This window comes from Rhododendron vialii, chromosome 4a, assembly GCF_030253575.1.
Source record: "Rhododendron vialii isolate Sample 1 chromosome 4a, ASM3025357v1".
In the NCBI taxonomy this organism is placed as follows: Eukaryota; Viridiplantae; Streptophyta; class Magnoliopsida; order Ericales; family Ericaceae; genus Rhododendron; species Rhododendron vialii.
Genome location: NC_080560.1, coordinates 6089062 through 6109848, shown reverse-complemented (window position 1 = coordinate 6109848; position 20787 = coordinate 6089062). Strand labels below are relative to the sequence as shown.

The window sequence follows — 20787 nt, the reverse complement described above, 5'->3', positions numbered from 1 at the left end:
TTAATAACGGACCGAGAATAAATTTGGGTATAGTGCCAGTCAAAGGGAGGGGAGAGATTAATTGCAGAATGGTTGGGCTTCTAATCCAAAGACATTAAAGCATAAATGAAAATTGAAATCAAACCCTATATTCTACTACTAGTCTAGAAAAGAAAAGCTGAAGGTAATTCAGAGAACCATCCAAACTCATCCTGTATTATTTTGTAATCCTCCGTATAGCTCATTGAACGAGCAATTGCATCATTATTACCACAGTAATTTATTCAACTTTGATACTAACATAGAATCGATCCAGATAAGATACTTAATTGGAATGTAGAAGAGCCAAATGAAGGGAAATGAACCAATTCGTTTTTTTTGATCCAAAATGTAATTGAAATGAACCAATTCGTTGTAATTCAAAAGTTCTTTTTTGCAGGAACGTATGTTCTAAACTAGTATATAATTAAAAGTCTTATAATCCTGTACACTACGTGTGCAAGATGTTTTTTATTTCCAGACATTTATGTAGGCTTCATACATTTAGAACATGACAGTGCCTATGACGTTGAATAATTTTTTTAACCCTGACCCTGTGTCTAGGCAATGACCATATGACAGCTGTGAGTTTAGTATTATGTCACAAAATTGACAGTAATAATATGATATTTTCAAGGATTCTCTCACCCCACTGAAACTTTTGCAATAAGAACAAATTCGAAGAGGCACACTCCATCCATTGGAAGTGTATTTCGGCATTTAAATATATCACCATTGTCCTTTCAGATTGGGAAGAGATGGCAAGTCGAATGTGATTTGTTAGCACTCCTCCACCCATTTCAGCTTGTGCCTGAATATATATGGAAACAAGTTTACAATTTTAAGTGGCACCTCCAACTAGTGGCGGAGTCAGGATTTTGATTTGAGGGGGACTGGCTCAGTGCTTAGCAACTAATCCATGACGCAGCATCCAACTTTTCATTTGGCTCTTGAGTAAAACACCAAGCACAGTAGCACCATTGTCCTTTCAGATTGGGAAGAGATGGCAAGTAGGATGTGATTTGTTAGCACTCCACCCTTTTCAACCTGTGCCTGAATATATATGGAAACAAGTTTACAATTTTAAGTGGCACCTCCAACTAGTGGCGGAGTCAAGATTTTGATTTGAGGGAGGCCGGCTTAGTGCTTAGCAACTAATCCATGACGCAACATCCAACTTTTCATTTGGCTCTTGAGTAAAACACCAAGCACGGTAGCACCATTGTCCTTTCAGATTGGGAAGAGATGGCAAGTAGGATGTGATTTGTTATCACTCCTCCACCCATTTCAGCCTGTGCCAGAATATATGGAATATATGGAAGCAAGTTTACAATTTAAAGTGGCACCTTCAACCAGTGGCGGAGTCAGGATATTGATTTGAGGGAGGCCGGCTAAGTAGCAACTAATCCATGACGCAACATCCAACTTTCATTTGGCCCTTGAGTAAAACACGAAGCACAGTAGCAAGTCCAGGCAAAGTTTGTATCACATCAGGAACAAGCACGACTTCATAACTTCGTGTGTTTGCATCGCATCAGGAACAAGCACAACTTCATAACTTCATGTCGAATTTGTCGCTCCGATATCATCAAATTATGTGACATTAGATAACCAATCTCATGTGAACAACAGGATTCCTAAATCCTCAGCCCATGAACTTAGTAATACTCATTCAAAGATTCTCATGGTGGAGAATTACCCAGCCTACCCACACATGCTCTCAACTATATCTCAAAACACAGCTAAAAGAAGGTAAAAAGCAAATTACATAACAAACAACATGTTTCATTTGATTGGCGAAAGGCGGCCAGCCGAACGGACGTACGTTTATGAGGGAGTATTACAAAAGCTAAAACATGGAAAATTAAATGTTCTGCCCTCTTGGCGTGTTACTTCCATGCACAAGAAGCAACCAAGTCTCGATTCATCCAACCGAGATACAACGCTCCATCTCTTTCTACAAGACTATATTTGTCTGAGTAGCTCTCCAGCAGTGTTTTTATGGTTGCATTCACCAAAGAGCTCAATGGGTAGGGAGTAAACCCGGCCATTCTAAACCGCGACTTCCACTTCCCAAGAACCTCGTGCCTCTCCACCCTTTCACTCCCCTCGCACGCAATCACATTCACAACATCCCTCGCCAGACAGTGTTGCTCGACATTGATCCGCTCCTTATGTGCTCTCGGAAGTGTCACGTCGATTGATTCAAACATGGCAGCATAATAATCCAATGCCTCAGTAAACCGCGGAAAGAACGCAGCTGTGTTCGTGTTCGATTCTTGCTCAACCAGGGTAACAACTTTGGGAGGAAGGCTTTTAACTAGCCTCAATAAACAGTCTCTATCATTCCGAGTACTCACGCTCTCGTCTGGCATGCGGTGAAGCACGAATGCAAAGTTTGCCGCAACTGCCTCGCCGGCTCGGATCCCTAGATTCTCAACCTGAACTTTGGTAGCAGATGTGCCTCCACAGTGGAACTCAAATGGCACCTTAAATGACTTAGCAAGCTTAGATAGCCTCTGTCCGACGATGTTAAGCCCACCTCCACGGGCGTATGCTGATTCTGGGTCGTCGATACCCGTTATACGGATATGGGGCGGCCCACCAGGCCGTGCCGCAAAAGCCTGGATTAGGGTTACCCACTGACTTCCTTGACTGATTTGGAAGTCAATTATGTGGACCTTATTCTCATCCTTCATTGCTTCTGCAATGGCTCCATTTGCTGACATGTATCCAAATTTGAAGTAAGGGCAAACCTCGTACAGGATGTGCATGTAGGAGAGAAGATCATTGCTCGCCGGTTCTTTCCATTTCAAACCCCTGGAACCCCCGGAAGATGTCAATCTCGCGACGAGGCCTTCCAACACGTATGCTCCCAACCGTTCGATTGGTTCACCTGACACCGACACCATTTGACGTAGCTCGGCAATCCACCTTTGTGCAGTAAAGGCATCATTTTCCGATATTGATTTTGCACATGCAATGAGAACCTGTTTCAAGTCCCTCCTTCGGGGGACTGATTCCATTATTTGTCTCCAGCTGTCTATGTCCGCTGAGGCTATATCTATATCTCCTTGTAAAACACTCTCATAATTTTCAAGTATGTCAGAATCAGGTCCAAGCATCACGCTTTCCAGTTCGCGCAACTTGTGGTTTAATGCGTTCACATCATCACTTACGCATGATACACTTATAGGGGACCCATAGTTTTTATCTGAGTGAGACTCTTGCTGTGATGTGGGACTTCCACCGGGCGAGAAAGTGAAAGTTGGGGAATTGAAAACGGTGTAAAAGCCATTTGAAGGCGATGATTCCAGCGTAGCGTAATTTAGGAGGGAAGTCTTCCCATGGCTGCTGTTACTATAGCACAACTGGTGGTCTAAAGTCTGAAACTGGGGGAAACCACAGGCCTCTATTTCTTGCATCGGCTGGTAGTATAGTGTGTTGGACATGATTGATCTTCAGCGGAGGTGGTCTTGAGATTATCTGTGGCTCAATTCTTGATGGACTAGTTTCTGCGATTTACAGAAACTAAATATCAATATGTGATCAAGGATGGCTGCTGCACTTTGAAGCCTTAGATTTTCCGTTAAAATTAGGTAGATAACGAGAAACAGGAACATAACAAAAGGTAACAGAAATTCAAGATGACATAGACATCACAGGGTATCGGATACTGAACAAACATCATAAGAATCTGATTTTCCAGATGAAGCATAGGGCATCTGATACTTAACAAACATTGACGAATGAAAATTAAAACAACGTTAAAGCAACTCAAACCGAGCCTTGAAGTCCCAATCATTGGGATCAGCTACATGAATCTGTTTCCTCCATTGCGGTTCCATGAAATCCAAAAAAGACTAGATCCTTTCAAACTCACTCCTCTAAATTCAGTTTTGGTTTATCCCTCTCATTAGTGGTTCTGTGTACCGTAACCATATCACCAGTAAAACCTTAAAAAGCGAGATTTTAATATAAAAAAAATTCCACTAAGATCCTAAAATTCCTGAATTATACCCCTCAGGGCTTCAAGGAGTCAAGAAAACTTCTCTTTTTTATGCTTGTATTCTTTTGCTAGGAGTATACGAAATGTTACTTCAAACAAATGCTTCAACAACCCCATAAGACTCCTTTTTAGACCATGGAACATATTACTTTTAATTAAACAAATAAGAAGAATTCAACCCTCTTGAAACTTTAAATCTACCCCACACTTTTCAGACAATTTCAAACTGCAGTATCAGTATTTTTGACAGCGGAATCCAATACCAAAGCACAAACTCTTAATGAATCCCATCTCAGTATTATTCCATTGTTCCTCAACTCAGATGCTTTAAACTAGCCTCTTATGTCACATAAAAGACCAAAAAAAAACTAGCCTCTTAGGAACTGAAAGATCAGTCCTCTTAACAGATAAAAGATAAAAACAAAAACAAAAACAAAAAACAATAGGATCATTTTCTCCAATAACATCAGGTCTAGAATATTCTTTTTTTTTTTTTTTTGGGTTCCACGGTCCAGGTGTCCGGTCTATCCACTTCGGGACTAGGGGATTCACAAGATGTTTCTTTCTTGTGGCATGACCCAAAAAACGAACCTTGATCAATTGTGAGGGGAGCACACCCACCAACCAACCGGACTAACCCTTGGGGTTAGGTCTAGAAATATTACAGGGCATTCAACAAACAATTGAAAACCGTGAACTATTCTTAACTGGGGTAATCTTGAAAGTAAAAAAAAAGAATTTGCTCTGTGAAAGTCAGCATTATTAGATGCTAATTAGTGAGATTTGAACTCCTGTCAAATGCATGAGCGTACAGGGTGCCTGGTGCCTACCACTCGGTACCATTTCACTTGCAATCTTCAGTAAAATTGGTACTAAACGAAACCAAAAATAGGAATAATACAAAATGCAACTGTTTTTTCCAAGTAAATTCTCTAACAAAATACAGAACCCCATCAGGCTCACAAGAACAGCAGAATGCCTCTGTAACTAAAGGCAACAGGGTCAAATTTCTCAATTCTTTAAACCACATGGGTGAGTTAAATTAGCATCAGCGAATGCTTTGTCTTAATTAGATTCCCCCAAACACTTAAATAAATAAACGTGATTGTCCTCGGTGAGGTCGCATTATCAAATCCCACCGAGATCAAACATTCTATACTGCGGGGTCACCAAAGGTTTGCTTGGTGGTTAGCTCAAGGCCCAGAAAGCCCAGAAATAATCAGAAATAATCGAGATGGGCTCAAGTTGGCCCAAAAATCCGGTTATAAAAAAAACACTTAAATAAACAAAGAATTAACAAGACCATAATCGCATCATACTCGAATTGAACCAAACTTCTCCAACAGGTATAAACTACCCATTGAATTAAAAGAGCAAACCTTTTCAATCCTAGTCACCTCGATCGAGAGAGAGAGAGAGAGAGAGAGAATATTGTCACCTCCAACAGATCTAAGCCCGACCCATTTTCAGTAATTTGACACTCTCCGCGAAATTTTAGCTCAGAGCTTAAGATTTTCCCAAGAAAGACCTGAATTGAAACCAAAGGGTTACACCAACTTCATAAAACAGGGGAAACAAAAACAGAGTCTTTAACAGCAAGTAGGGAAGAACTTTAGTAGGGTTGAGAAGATTGGAATATCAAAGTCATCAGTTGAAGTACCCACGGTATTCTTCGGAGAATCTTAACGTTTCCGCACTACACTCCAGGCCCAGAATTTAGAGAGAGAGAGAGAGAAAGAGAGAGAGGTGATGTTTAGTCCACTCTGAAAAGGAAAGAGGGCACCTGTGTGCATTTTATGCACGGAGAAGTAGTCGAAAGCCCTTCAATTCCAGTAGAATTGCATGATTGCCATCCAGTTTTTTTTCTTTTTCTTTTTTTTCTGATTTTCTTACCATCTCAAATTAAATTTTCAACATGAAATAAAGACCAAATTATTTTCGTATCCTGTGAGTATGATAGAATTACCAAACGGACCCTGAACTTATCTAAAATTTCTAATTCACTTTTAGGTTGTGTGTACTTTGGAAATGTGAAATATTGTAGAGCTCGTTGATCGATCATGATAATTACTATATGAATTAACTATAATGTAGAAGTATCTAAAATTTCTAATTTGCTTTTAGGTTGTGTTTACTTTGGAAAGGTGAAATATTGTAGAGCTCATTGATCGATCATTATAATTACTATATGAATTAACTATAATGTAGAAGTATTTTAAAATTTCTATTTTCCAAGAAAAAAAGTGAGAATATTTAATACCAAGGCACTTTTTGGAGAGAGAGAAAAAATGATATAAAATACAATTGGGAAATGATGTTTATTTTCTTGTAATTTTCCTAACTAAAAAGACAAAAGCAAGAAAATCAAGTTCTTCACATTTTGTACTTTTTAAAAGAATCTTGATGGGACCCATCTCATTTTTAGAGATTTGGAGGACCAAATCTAAATTGTTTCAATTTTTTTCAATTTTTTAGTCCTCCAAATTTATATTTTTAGTTGTTTCAGTTTTTTTTTTTTTTTCGTTTTAAAGAGTTCACATAATTCGGGAACTGATTTAACTGAACGGAAAAGCCTAGATGACTAGCTAGTTGAACAGTCCAACCGGAGGGGGCATGATTAAATAAGCATTAAAGACATTAAATTTCACACATAGCTGGGGTCGACACTATGATCATGGAAATTACTCCGTCCGTTTCGATTTATTTGTTTAATTTAGAGAATGCAACTTAATAAGAGGACATGATCACTACACCTTGAAAATTAATTTTTTCACAAATATTGCCCTTCAATCCAAATTGTATTAGTCGCATTAATTCAAGAAAAAAGAAGGGTAAAATAGTACTTTTATAGGGGGGGTTTTTTCCTGATCTTTCAAAATTAGACAAACAATTTAGGACAATGAAAAGTCAAAAATGGGAGAAACAAAATAGGACAGAGGGAGTACTATATTTGCTATTAAGCAACCGTTCAAATCAGACGACAAGAGACCTTTGGCCCAATGGTATCAAGAGGTGCGTTTAAGTGCTACGAGAAACCTTTGGCCCAACGGTATCAGGAGGTGTGCTTAAATGCTAAAAAAAAGGAGGTCCATAGTTCAACTTTACCTCCAAGACGTTAATCTAACTATTCTAACAATACTTACTTATGGTGATAAAAGAAACAAGCAATTCAATAATTTTCAATCTGCTACGAAAACCGACCAGACACACCGACCCGGCATACCGACGGCCACGCGGGCCTATTCCAGGTCCCTCATTGATGATTCGAGTTGTTCAATAATTTAAAATAAAAAAAACTGAATGGGCTCCATGAAAAATTAGCTATTTCCTAGTATATGCGTGGTGCTCGATCCAATCTTGCATTTTTTTCATGGATACGGAATTGGAATGAAAAAATAAAAGATTGGATCGAGCACCTACACATATAGAATTGAATTGATTTTTCCCAAGGAGCCCACTCATTTTTAAAAAAAATTATTAAACGACTCGGATCATCAATGCGGGATCTGGAATAGGCCCCCGCGTGGCCGGCGGTGTGCCCAGTCGGTGAGACTTTTCACATAATTTATGGATCAATGATCTGTGTCTGAACACGTAGCTCTCATCTCATGGCAAGTTTGGAGAAGAGAGGGAGAGAGTGTGTGCGCGCACGTGTGTGAGAGAGTAAATAAGATGGTACCACACTCAAAGCTAGCTAAGCACAGTATTATTGATAATTAATTCCTACTTAGCAAGGGGTTTGAGTGCTTTTGCAATATTAAGCATAGTAAAGTCTGTGTGTATAGTGGCTCAGCTGCAGAGGTGTTCCTCGGTTATTAAAAAAAAAAAAGTCTGTGTGTGTGGAACCTATCACCTATCACATCCTAGCAGATCGAACTTTTCATTAAGCCGGGATTCGGATTACTGATCAAATTAACTTTGAGCTACCAGCCATTAGAGTGTGGAAGACATAAATTGTCATCTACTACCATCTGCTTGTTGTCATTCGGCTTTTACTCGCGTGCTATTAACCCAAGTTTTTGTGTCGCGATCATCATTAAGCCAATAATTTTAACTCGCGGACCTCACTACTCGCTAGTGATGGAACATACGTTTAAAAATGCACGAGCGTTATACATTTCTGAAAGAATCACAAACCGCGAGTTTGGTGGGGATCACAAGTTTTGCACATTTTACAAGTACGGAAAAATATTGAAATAACCTCATACATGAAGATGCATATATCAAGCTCATAAGTATGTCCACACATAGCTCACTATATCTAAAAATAACTTTTAGAGAAATAATGGAACCCTTATAAAGTACTTTTGGTATGTTGTGAATAGGTTTATATGTATTTTTTTGTTGAAGTTTAATTACATTAAAAATAATGTGTCCCGCGAATTTATCTTAATTCTAAAAAAATCAACTTACTAACTTATTTTTTCTTTGATTTGCTAAGCCATAGCATAGTTGGTCCTGGCCTCAGCAATAGAGTATTTCTCTTTCTAATCTAGGGTATCTTTCTCTAAAAAAAACCAAACTGCCTCCACCGGGATTTTTACCACTCTTATGTGGTGGCGGAAGGGGAGGGCTTTGCCCTTGATGGGTGTTTCCTTCCTTCGTAGTGATGTCTTCTCTCTCCTTCAATAACCCTTCTTCCTATTTAGTGAGGGTTGTCTCTCAATCTCAAATCCAATAGTTTCTTCATCTTATCCCTTCTTTCTCTCAACTTCCTTCATCATAGAGGTGTCAGTTCAAATTCCGACGACAGTGGTGGTGGTGATGTTTCTTTGACCGAGGAAGGCATGGTGGTGGCACGATGGATGTTTGGGTTTCTAACCAGTGTGAGTATTCTTTTGTATGTAGGAATACGAACAGGGTAGCCAATTCTTTGGCTAGGAGAGGTAGTAGTGGTCTGGGTGCCTGTCAAGGGCAGAACTAGGAATGAATTCTGCTCTGGGCTAACTCAAAAAAAAAAAATCGGTGGACAAAACCATGTATATAATATGCATACAGGAAATCTCTAAGAAATAAAACTTGTAATTCATTCCATGCACACTGCATATTGCTAACACCATCATACCATTGAAGTTTGCGTATTGTAAATTTTCAGATTGTGATGAGTGAGGACATCAGATATCTATTTCTTAAAAAGTTAATGCAATGGTGTCTTTAACATGCACTGTATAAAAAAATGCTCCCAAACCCTTGAACATCTACAAATCTCAAAACAAATCTAAAAAATGCTCTTGATTTTTTCTTTGTTCCATTATAATTTAAATCTAAAAGAGTAAGATTGTAAGAAACAATATTTTAAAATTTAAACACACCAGTCGGTATTTTGCATCAACTAAATCAGTAAAAATCTAAGCACACAAGCTACTACTCTGCATTTAACAATATAAGAGCAAATTCTAAGCACGCCAGTCAGTGCTCTGCATTTAATAACATAAGTACAAATTTAAACACACCAGTCAGTGTTCTGTATTTGACAACATAGATACAAATCTAGTGGGAGGGGTCGGGCTAAAAGAAAAAATGAATTGGACTAAAATTATTTGTGCTAAACTTTTACATATAATTTTTATTGTTATTTTTGTTTTTCTGAAAGGACCTGGGCTATAGCCCACCTTAGCCCATGCATGCTTCTGCCCTTGGTGCCTATACTTGGAAAGGCTATCTCCTTTGTGGCTTTCTAGTCCTTCAATGGGGTGTCTCATTGTTGTTTGTTTACATCTTCTATCAATGAAGCTATTGCCATTTAAAAAGAAAAGAAAAGCATGGTTGGTCCTAAGCTTGAAACGAGAAAGGTAATGTCCAATTAATGCAATAAACTTAAATTTAAGATGAATGATGGGGTGGCCCATGGCAAAGTATAGAGTAAGGGTGTCCTCCTATATATAAAGAGGACTCAAAGTGACCGTTTTATGCAACTCGTTGAGAGAAATAATGGTCTAGTTCTATAGCCCTGCACAGAGCCTCTCAGCTCTTATGTTTTACGGTTTTACCATGCTTTTTGTTTCTTTCTTGAATTTCTCTATGTAACATTAGGAGGAGCATTTAGCAGCGTTCAATTTCACTGTTCGTCTCGGCAAGATCCGAATTTTAAAAGAACTCTTTCAGGTCCAAAACATTTTTTTGGACAATGAAATTGAGCGCTACTGAATGAATGTTGCTGTTTTTAGGGGACAAAAGCCCCGCATTCCATAACATTAGGGATTAATTATATTTGCAACTGCCAATTACGTACCAAAGGAAACAAACAACTTAAAACGAAATCAATCTACTAGCTAATATTGATTCAAATACTACAAATCAAGCACGTGCAAATAAGAATCTACAAGTCTCAATAACATTACAGAACAAGTGAGAGGGTGGCCATAGGATCAAAAGACTGAGGTGTGATGTCCTATTTCAAGTGGAAAATAAGAAGCATGTAGATTCATACGAAATCAAGATCCTCTCATGTACGTGATAACCGCGAGTGTGACACAAAACGGGACCAATCACGATTCCATTTAGCGAACCGAACTATTCATTTTGTAAATTAATCTTGATGTGTTTAACGACCGTACAAAATAATCAAGTTCATTGGACATCGGTATCCGTCCATTTATTTATCCTCAGACAAATATGATTAGACCAAGCTTTTATCGATCTCTGATAAACTTATTTTTTGGCATGGGCATTAGACAAGTCGAGACCTACTACGTTTTGGATCATGACATTGGACCGTAATGATTCCCATTTCGCACCACATGAGAAACCATGCACACGAGAGATCATCACATCAGAGGACCTTGATTCGTTGGCGACTACTAGCAACTAGTGTTAAAGTTTTTGAACCAAGTTTGATATGTTCTTTTACTTTTAGTTTTATTTTGATCAAAAGAAAGAAAACACAGAACAAAAACGTTGCTCGACAGATTATGTGCTTAATGTGGGTTAGATTAGATGGTTGGTGAGAGAGCAGAGAACAAAATATCAAGCTTTGAGAGGAGTGGTGGTGTGTGGATGGACCAATATATGGATGGTCCCTTGATCAGCTTTGTGCCAAACCTCCCCAGTCCATTAAAAGGAGTACTGGTTGTGTGGATGGTCCTCCGCAGTGCTAACGTTCTTAATTTTAGAGTACTTGTTTTCCGCTTTATGAAACATATCATTCTCTCACAATATACACCACCTTTAACTCTAAAAATAAATACTTATTTTAGCCTTTGGTACCAACCCTTCCATGAATGGATCCATTTGATCTCTCTTTTAAGAAGAATAGCTAGAGAAAGCCAAACCCTCAACAAATTTGGCTAAGAGGTGAAACAATACTACAAAAGCAGGAATTAATCAAGATCCTCTCCTGATCCTTTCTTGAGACGATGGTTTCTCATGTGGCTCAAAATAGGATTCCTCATTGTCACATTCGATGATTGAGTCATTCAGGGGCCGTTCCGGTTTCTCAAAAAAAGTACTTTTTGAAAAAGAAGGTAATTTTAAGCTCAAAAATCATGTGTTTATGCAAATAATTTTCCTACCAATATAGATCTTGTTTGATAGATCTCATTAAGATCTTTTAAACGGTGCAAAAAAAATTGAAAAAATATTTTTCGTTTTCATTATATTTAAGTTTGAAATTCAAACATTTTGAAAAAAAAGTACTTTTTCTTAAAGTGGAACACCACCTCAATTTGTAAGGTTCGGCGAAAGTTGATCGAATCATATTTGAATGAGGAGAAATGAATTGATCAAATCAATTCGATATGCTTATTGTCCTTGCTAATAATCAACTAATCAAGTAGATCGGACATACTAGCGAAAACTTGATCGAATCATATTTGTATGAAGACAAATGAATTGTCGGAATCTGGGCGTTCAATTCTACTGTGGCAAATAAGTTTCGTTCAAATGGATATCAATGTATTATCAAAGTATTGTTTTCGTAGATACTAAACACATCGAGACTTATAAAATAAACTGCTTGGATCGAAAAATGAGATCGGGGTGATTTTATTTTTAGAGCACATGAGCGATGATCATATAATAGGTACATGTAAGTTCCTTTTTTTGTATTGAGATTAGAACTGAAAAGTGAGGTTAAAGTATTCTGAGAGATATTTTTATTGTATTTTAAATCAAATGGTAAACACAATTTTTTTTTTAATAATTGCTTCGTTGATCATAGTAATCATAAGGATCCCAGGGGCAATGTCGTAGTAAACACCGATATTGACGGGGAATTTTTTTAGGGGAAATGAGAACTGCATTTGGACCCTGCCCCACGGAAGACCAAAGTGCAATCCCACTTCAGCTTGACATTCACACAACAGTAGTGCTACAGGTACAGCAAATTCCGTACAGCACCCGCGCACAGATTCATTTTGTGTCCATCTCAGATTTCACAAAAATTATCGGAGCCGCTCATTTTGTTCATAATATATTATTTTGGGTTCCTATAAAAAATCATCTCAATCCGATACCAGTAAGGACGTTTACGGATCATCCAACTTTGCTTCAGAAATTTAGGCCAAATTCTGAAGCAAAGTTGTATGATTCATAAACGCTCTTACCGATATCGGATTGAAATGGTTTTTTACATGGACCTTGAACAAAATATTTTGGACAAAATGAGTGGCTCCGATCATCTTTGTGGAACCCGAAACGGACGTAAAATGAAATCTGTGCGCATCTACTGTACAAGGTTCACTGTACCCCTAGCATTTCTGTTCACCAAATAGACAACTCCTTTCCGTCCCTTGAAATTGAACCGTACGATGCATTGGCACGAGGATTCCACTCGGGATCCATCACGAATAATTCGAGCTGTTTAATAATTTTAAATTCCCGTGGCAGATTCGGAAGATTGATAGGAATAACTCAAATAAAAGATTATTTTGAGTATGGAGAGATTTTACGATTTAAAATGTTTTATTTTAACGAACTTAACCTACGATTATCAAGATTTTAAAGGGATCACAATAATAAAGTTTTTCATAAACGCAAAGATACACACAAAAAAATTACTAAATCATTAATAATCCCTCCGTACTATTTCATTGTTTTTTTTTAATCGCGTGTCATTTTTAAATTGCTTATATCTTTCAATCTATAGTGGTTTTCATAATTTTAAAAGCTTTGTATTATAGAATTAGTCGAGATCTATCAAATAAGATCCATGTTGCATATTTTACAAAATTCACATTAAAAAATATAAGCAAAAGACATAAAAGAGAAATAAAATAATGAAAAATAAAAATGAAACGAAGAGAATAATATATTTCGGTGTGCAAGCGGGAGCGGGAGACGATTAAACTAATGTGCTCTCTAAAACTCGACGTGACGTTTGAATTCAGAATCTCCGTTTTGAAGTCCTAAAATTCCTCCTATACTACTGTTTCGCTTTCTCATTGTAGACCGATATAAAAATAGAGAGAGAGAGAGAGAGAGTGTGAGTGAGAGAGGGAGACTAGTATATTACTTGAGAGAGAGAGAGTAGTATTATTACTTGAAAGAGAGAGAGAGAGACACTAGTATTATTGCTTGAAAGAGAAGCTTACCGTACTTCTCAAGCTCGGAGAAATCTTGACCATGTACACTTTTATTTGCATCACCAAGTTTGATAATGGCAAAATTTTAAAATGACACTTGAACTTTCATCAAATGTCATAAAGACATATAAATTTAAATTTATTTCAATTAAACACTTGTACTAATAAAATTCCTTAATTTAGGCCTCTGCTGTTACACTCCGTCAATTGCGTCAAAGAAATTTGGTGATGTCCGTTAAGTACCCCTTTGGCACAAAAAATAGCCCCAGAAATTATAGAGAGTTAAAAGCCCACATCTTTTCTTTGACCACGTCACCTACCCCATCCTCTCCCTCTTCCATGCCCATTTCTCGTCGGAGCCCCACCGCCAATTTCACCACGCAACAGGAAAATAGTTTCAAAAACCTAAAATCACCAAAGAACATATAGGGGTGTTTGGGAACCCCATTTTTCCACTTTTGCATTTTCATTTTTCTATTTTGGGTGTTTGGCATTGCATTATGAGAATGGATTCTTGGAGAATGGATTCTTTGTTTTTCAGTTTTGGAGCAAAAACCCAGAATCAAGTCAGGAGGTGTTTTTCACATTTTTACATTTTTCCATTTTGTGGTCAATTACCAAACCCACTTACCTCCCTTTCATTTACCAGTTTTGCCCCCTCCTCTTATCCACTTATTTCTTCCTCACCGGTTCACACTTCACACCAGAGAGAGAGAGAGGAGAAACGAAAGAAGAGAAGAAGCTCGGAGAAGGGTCGTGGTCGTCGATGGAAAAGTGACGTGGTCGTCGACGGAAAAGAGAAGGACGGTTGCTTTGTGGTGGGAGAAGCAATCGAGCGACCCGTACGTTGATTTCACGACTTCCATGGTGGAGATGATTGTGGAGAAGCAGATTTTCGGTGCTAGGGATCTGGAGGATTTTTTTTTTTTTTTAACAGAGGGAACTGGAGGATTTGCTGGAGACTTTTCTGTCTGTAAATTCTCATCACCATCATAGGGTTATCGTTGAGGTGTTCACTGAGATTTGTGATGCTTTGTTTCCGAACTGGTCTCTGTTTTCTTAAAACGAAAAAAAAATGGGTATATTTAACTGTGGTTTGTTTTATTTTAACACAGTAGAAACGGCCAAAAGCAAAAAGAAAACAAAATTTGTGCACTTTTTAAAACAATAATAAAGGTCAAGGGCAATTTCGTAAAAAATCAATCTATAATTCATTTTCATCATTCATCTACCAAACACTACTACTGTTCCAAAATACATTCTGCACATATCTCCCAAACACTCCTTCAATCTCCAAAACACATTCTGACCATAATTCAAAAAGCTAAAAAGCCAAAAAGTTAAAAATGAAAAGTCAAAAAGTAAGTTCCCAAACACCCCCGTAATATAGAAAGGAGTTTCATTGGTAGCCTAGCCTAGTCTAATCTCAATAACCAAGCTTTCTTGGGAATTTGGTCGACTTGTCAGACTTCTTCGGCAACAGAACCAGGTGGATGTTTGGAAGCACACCGTTGTGGCGTGTGGTCACTCCGGCCAGCAATATCCCTAGCTCTTCGTGTGACACTCCGCTTTTCGGTGGCCGACGGTACTGCAGGAAGCGTCCGGATGGAAGGGGATAAGTCATGGTTTATAAGAAAAGATCCCTCCTACTTGTACAAGGTCTTTTAAAGCCGTGAGGGCGGGCCAAAGCGCATAGGAACTTCGTAGTTAAGCGTGCTCATCCTGGAGCAATCCAAGGATGGGTGACCTCACTGGGAAGGCTTTGGGTGTCCAATGCGGACAATATTGTACAAAGATGGAGCGGGTCGTTAGAAGTGGTATCAGAGCACAACCCTGGTCTACATGATGGGGGCCACCTCTAGAATCTTGTACGAGCACACTGATTGTGTTGTACAGAACTAAGTGCCACACCATGGCCACCAGGGGAAGGTTGCTGGGCCTGTGCAACGAGGACTAGGGATGGCAATTCCGGCCGCCCCGACCCAACTCGCCCCGTTCCCCGCCTCAAATGGGTAGGAATTCGGAGATTATTTAGGGATCGGATAGGGTATAGGGATAATTTTTTAAAAAAAGTGAGGAACGGGTAGGGGGTGGATATGAGGTAGTCCCCGCCCCACTAACCTACTATATATAATACATAATTATATATAATTATATATATATATATATATATATATATATACATAAGTTAGGGACTTAGGGTTCTTGATCCCCGCCCCAGCCCCACTAGCCTACTATATATATAGATAAGTTAGGGTTTTTCTATTTTTCAGTCGCCACTCTAGAGACTTACGTCTCCAATCCCCAAGCCCACTAGCCTACTTGTCTTGTTTGTTTGAAACTGTTTTTATTTCAATTTGGTTTGTAATGCACTATGGCAGCAACTATGTGACTGTTTTAATTTAAATTTAGTTTATAATGGCACTACGGCAGTAAAGTGACTGTTTTCATTTTGATTTGGTTTGTAACGGCACTATGGCAGCAACTGTGGCTATTTTCCTTGGCATTTGGTTTGTAATGGCAGCGTAGATTATTTTTTTATTTTTTTTTATTTTTGAATTTAGTTTCTTGGTTGGTATTTTATGGCAGGTGACTTTTTTTTTTATTAAAGTTTTGAGATCTTTGGATCCCCGATTTCCCATGAGGATCTCCGTTCCCCGTTTAGGGCGGGGATGGAGGGTAAAAATAAATCCCCGGTGGGGATTGGGGCGGGGATGGGGAGAGATTTGAGTTCGGGGATCGGGGACGGGGATAGTGGTATCTACCCCCGACCCTCCCTATTGCCATCCCTAACGAGGACGTTGCATCCCTAAGGGGGGTAGATTGTGACACTCCGCTTTCCGGTGGCCGGCGGTACTGCAGGAAGCGTTCGGACGGAAGGGGGTAAGTCATGGTTTATAAGAAAAGATCTTTCCTACTTGTACAAGACCTTTTAAAGCCGTGAGGGCGGGCCAAAGCGCATAGGAACTTCGCAGTTAAGCATGCTCATCCTGGAGCAATCCAAGGATGGGTGACCTCACTGGGAAGGCTTTAGGCGTCCAAAGCGGACAATATTGTACAAAGATGGAGCGGGTCGTTAGACTTCGTCAGCGAGGTATTCAACGACTGCAGCCAATTAAACCGGGGCGCCGGTTGCGAGTAGGTTTTGAGCAAGGTCAAGGTGTTCTAGATTTTGGCAATCGGAGGGTGGAGTTGATTGAGTTGTTGTGGAGAGATAAGAAAGGAGGGTGTTGATGCGGCAGAGGGGTAAGGCGGAAAGAGCCAAAGAGGTTGGCGGAAGAGAGGTCGAATGAGTTGACCGATTGAGTCACCAAGACGCGTGTGACTCCGGTTCAGTCGCGGGGGTGGGGGTCCCTTTCGTTCCAAATGGAGAAGAAGAAGTGTGGGTCGAAAAGGGTGGGATTTGGATTGTGTGCATCTTCTCCACGTCCTACCATTTGTAACGGGGTCACTTAATGTGTAAAAGATGCCACGTTAGCAATTTTGTGAACAAAATAGACGGAGTATAACAGTGGGGGTTTAAATTAGGGGGTTTTGTTAGTACATGTGTTTAATTGAAATAAACTTAAGTTCAGGTGTCTCTGTGATATTTGGATGAAAGTTCAGGTACCATTTTGAAATTTCCCCTTTGATAATTTAAGTTCAAGATTGTAATCCCCATCTACACTCCAGAACCAAGATTAGAATAACAAAACCTTCTCGAAGCTTTATATCTTGACTTGTGGAGGTTTGTCGAATTTGTAGTTTTTTTGGAAGTTCATTGGTGCCAGGGACGGAATCGGAATTTTATCCTAGTAGTGGCGAAATGTATACGAAGAAAATAAGAAGATGCATTACAATATTAATAGCCATCGACTCTAAAAAAAGTTAAAATAACCTAATAAAAACTATGGTAAATAACCAATTTTAATTTTTTAGGTTAAGTTATTTTAGGATTAAAGTGTGGAGTTTTTTTCCCCCCCCTTAATTACACCACATCCTCTATATTATTTCACTGTGGCCCATTAAATTTAGTTTTGAAATAATTTTGTGGGTCTCCTTTCTTGAAAAAAAATAAAAGATTTAGGATTAGTATATAAAAAAAAATAAGGAAAAAAAATCTAGCGATGGCGAGACTATATAAGTTGGGAATAATTTTTTTTATACATATATATAATAATTGCAATTTCTAAAATTTTTGTCGTAACGGCCGCCGCTACTAGACTCCTCCTAATTCCATCCTTGATTGATGCGTCCATACTTGGTCGGAGTCCATCTGATCGTCTGGGTATCTGTTATCTTTTATCCTTTTTTTTTATCAGCAAAAGATGAAAATTTTATTAAAATCGGGGAGAGGGAAGAGGGGATCCAACAAAAAATTGGAATACACCGCTAACGAGCCAAGGCCCAAACTCCGAAGGGCCTGCAAGGGATTACAACATAAAACAATAGAGCCCAACCCAACACCCAAGTAAAACAATACAGCCCAAACACCCAAATTCCGGCCCAATCCTGGACTTTATCTATTTTGAGACCGCTGAAGGGTTTGAATATACAGCAAATCGCGAGTGTCGCTATTTGCGTCAGGTTCAACGTCTGAGTCGGAATAAAAGACATCAGTTGCTTTGTATTTTTCTCGTTTTTACAATAGTTATTAGATAATTAGTTTAATTTTGCCCAAAATATTTGTATTGAACCCCGTTATGTAAGTTCGGCTACGCAATTAATCACGCGGTGAAAACCCCAAACAAATTGTGATACGGAATCGAAGCGCAGGAATTGAGGAAAAAGGAAATCTTGTTTCTTGCTTTGTCCCCCCAAAGTCGTAGTAACTGATGGCCCACTTATCTCCAAAACCCCTCTCTTGTCCCATTCCTTTTCACTAACCGAGCACTCTTTACTTGGTCCTTTTCACTAACCCAGCACTCTTTACTTGGCAAATGGTAATCCTCCTAGACTCCTACTTTCTCACTTGTTTAGTATCTTTTACAAGTTCATGCATGATGGGATATAATTGAGCTTTAATGTGATGATTGGTCTTACCGGAGCTGAGAGTTTCTCATTTGTTTATAAGTTCATACATAGGAATGGCAACGAGGCGGGCGGGTTTTTGCATACTCTGACCCGAAAATCATCACCCGACCACGGCCCCGTCCTGATCGGGTTTTTTGGGTACCCCGTTCCTGCCCCGATCGGAGAACGAGTTTACCCACCCCGCCCCATAAAAATTTAAAAAATTAAAGTAAAAGTAAAAAAGTAAAAAAAAAATGCTGAATAAGAATAAAAATTATCTAGAAAATAAAAATTTTGAAATTATTTTTGCGTCTTTTGGTATCGCGGTTTTATCTAAACTTTTAATCGCAATCAATATTTTAGATACTTCATTCCATTTCTTTATGTGCAGAATTTATTATAAATATTTGAAGAAAACTTTTTAAAAAATCCACTAAACACCAATAAATATCAAATTTTATTTCTTTTTTAAATTTAATTATGCTACTTGACAGTAAAGAGACATTATTTTTTGGATTAATGCTAAAAAAATGAAAGAACATGTATATAAGTATATATACATATATAAATAAATAATATACACACACACGGCGGGGCGGGACGGGTTTAGGGGTGGGGTACTTTCGCCCTGACCCCGACCCAATACCTGAAAATGGGGATGGAAAACCCGTCCCGCCCCGATCGGTTCGGGGTGGGTACGATTGTCATCCCTATCATACACACGGTGAATAGGTGCGGTTCAATCGGCATACAGGACTGTGCGCCTACTCCACTGGAGAAAGAAGCCGTATTTTGCTGCCTCCCTTTGCCGATACAAGCCACATGTGACGACCCGATATTATATATACTCTATTATGCAATAAACGTGCATGCCTTGGATTAACAATGTACCTAGCTAATTTTTTTATTATATCGAAATGTACCTACTTTTTAAGCCATTCTGAATTAGAAGAACAAGGAATATTTTTGGCTCTTTTTGGAGTGGGAATTAAATTAGAATTCCTGGAGCTTGAAGAAATGTCGGCTATATTCCCCACTTGAAACATTTCTGCATCTCACATAATGGCACTTGGTCTTTATCTTTTCCTTCTTATAGGAGTGTTAATTGAACTAATCTTTAAATATGCCTTGTCCCACGCCCCACGTATAGTAATTTATTACCGGATCCGAGTTTTTATTTATAAAATTCGGGTGCCCGTGCCAGTTTACGCGCACCTCGACTATTAATGTTTGGAGCCCAATCTCACCACCTTTGCTGAGAAGACTATAACTTGACAACGCTAGCTCCTACGGCTTTTCTAGCTCTAGCTTTAAGGGAGACCAAGTAAAGCCAGAGCGAAACTCCATATAGACTGAGCCAAAGGAGACTCAAGAGAAATGGGTAATGAAAAGTTTAAACCTAATTAGTTCATCCATTGAGATTTGTTTTATGAGTTCAAATATGCTTGGCTATCAAGTTAACCAAAACTGGATAGTGAGTGTAGCCTTATGATTTTAAAGGAATCAATAAGTCTAGCTAGGAAAGGCCCAATTTTGTATTGTCATTAGACTCCCAGCTTAAAATATAGTGTGAAATGCTACTTGTTTTTATTTATTTATTATCATTAGATCACTCCAAGCTTAAAATACAGTGTGAAATGCTACTTTTTAGTTTCATATTTCCATTTGTGTGAATAGACCGATTTTGCGCCTCAAATCTTTAATGTATAATCAACAAGTCACATTAAATTACTATACTTGCTAACATATTCAAACACGTCAACTGGCTACATCTACATATTTGCATACGTGATTTGATATATTCTTGAAAGTCACTTTCACGGGGATGTAATGCATAAGAATGGCGTCTGCAATAAGACTAAAACTCACATTATAGTACTAGCTAAAATATTTTATTGCACATCATTCTAGTGATTAGGATTATTTTATTGCACAAGTTTTCTGTAAAAAGAGAGTTTTTTTTCCGTATAGATAGAGACATTGAATATTGTGAAATTCTTTTGGTTGATTGTAGGGCAAACGACAAAGAGCAAGCAGACCATGACCAAAACTTAATTGAGACTTTTTTGCAATTTCCATGCCCTTGCACCAACCCTGTTCTTTGCAGACTTTTTTTACACATATATCATGCACGTATATTTTTGTGAGGCCAATTTCGGGTTCCACAAAGATGATTCAAACCGCTTCTATTTTGTTAAAAAAATTTTGAGGGTTCCTTTAAAAAATCAGCTCCAACGGATATCGGTA

General features: G+C 38.5%; 2 protein-coding genes across 3 annotated transcripts; one reads left to right on the top strand and one right to left on the bottom strand.

Moving 5' to 3' along the window:
* Positions 1–1782: 1782 nt before the first annotated feature.
* On the bottom strand, positions 1783–5792 carry LOC131322893 (scarecrow-like transcription factor PAT1). 2 transcript variants are annotated; one of them, XM_058354456.1, is made up of 3 exons: positions 5688–5792; positions 5466–5555; positions 1783–3533 (listed from the first exon to the last, which is right to left on the bottom strand). In XM_058354456.1, exon 3 carries the CDS (start codon positions 3468–3470, stop codon positions 1908–1910), a length of 1563 nt encoding a protein of 520 aa, XP_058210439.1. In that variant the 5' UTR covers positions 3471–3533; positions 5466–5555; positions 5688–5792; the 3' UTR covers positions 1783–1907. The 2 variants fall into 2 exon arrangements, with proteins under 2 accessions (XP_058210439.1, XP_058210438.1); XM_058354455.1 differs by having other exon boundaries at positions 5692–5792.
* An 8262-nt stretch (positions 5793–14054) lies between these two features.
* Positions 14055–14926, top strand: LOC131323589 (transcription repressor OFP8-like). The gene is made up of 3 exons (XM_058355442.1): positions 14055–14122; positions 14256–14457; positions 14492–14926. The coding sequence occupies exons 1-3, from the start codon at positions 14055–14057 to the stop codon at positions 14609–14611; spliced, it is 390 nt and encodes a 129-aa protein (XP_058211425.1). The 3' UTR covers positions 14612–14926.
* Positions 14927–20787: the final 5861 nt, after the last annotated feature.

Excerpts from the sequence above, each read along its gene's own strand:
- LOC131322893 (XM_058354456.1), bottom strand. The coding sequence starts at position 3,470 with ATGTCCAACACACTATACTACCAGCCGATGCAAGAAATAGAGGCCTGT.
- LOC131323589 (XM_058355442.1), top strand. The coding sequence starts at position 14,055 with ATGGATTCTTGGAGAATGGATTCTTTGTTTTTCAGTTTTGGAGCAAAA. Across the intron at positions 14,123-14,255 it reads ACCCAGAATCAAGTCAGGAG|AGAGAGAGAGAGGAGAAACG; the intron begins GTGTTTTTCACA and ends ACTTCACACCAG. Across the intron at positions 14,458-14,491 it reads AGATTTTCGGTGCTAGGGAT|CTGGAGGATTTGCTGGAGAC; the intron begins CTGGAGGATTTT and ends TAACAGAGGGAA.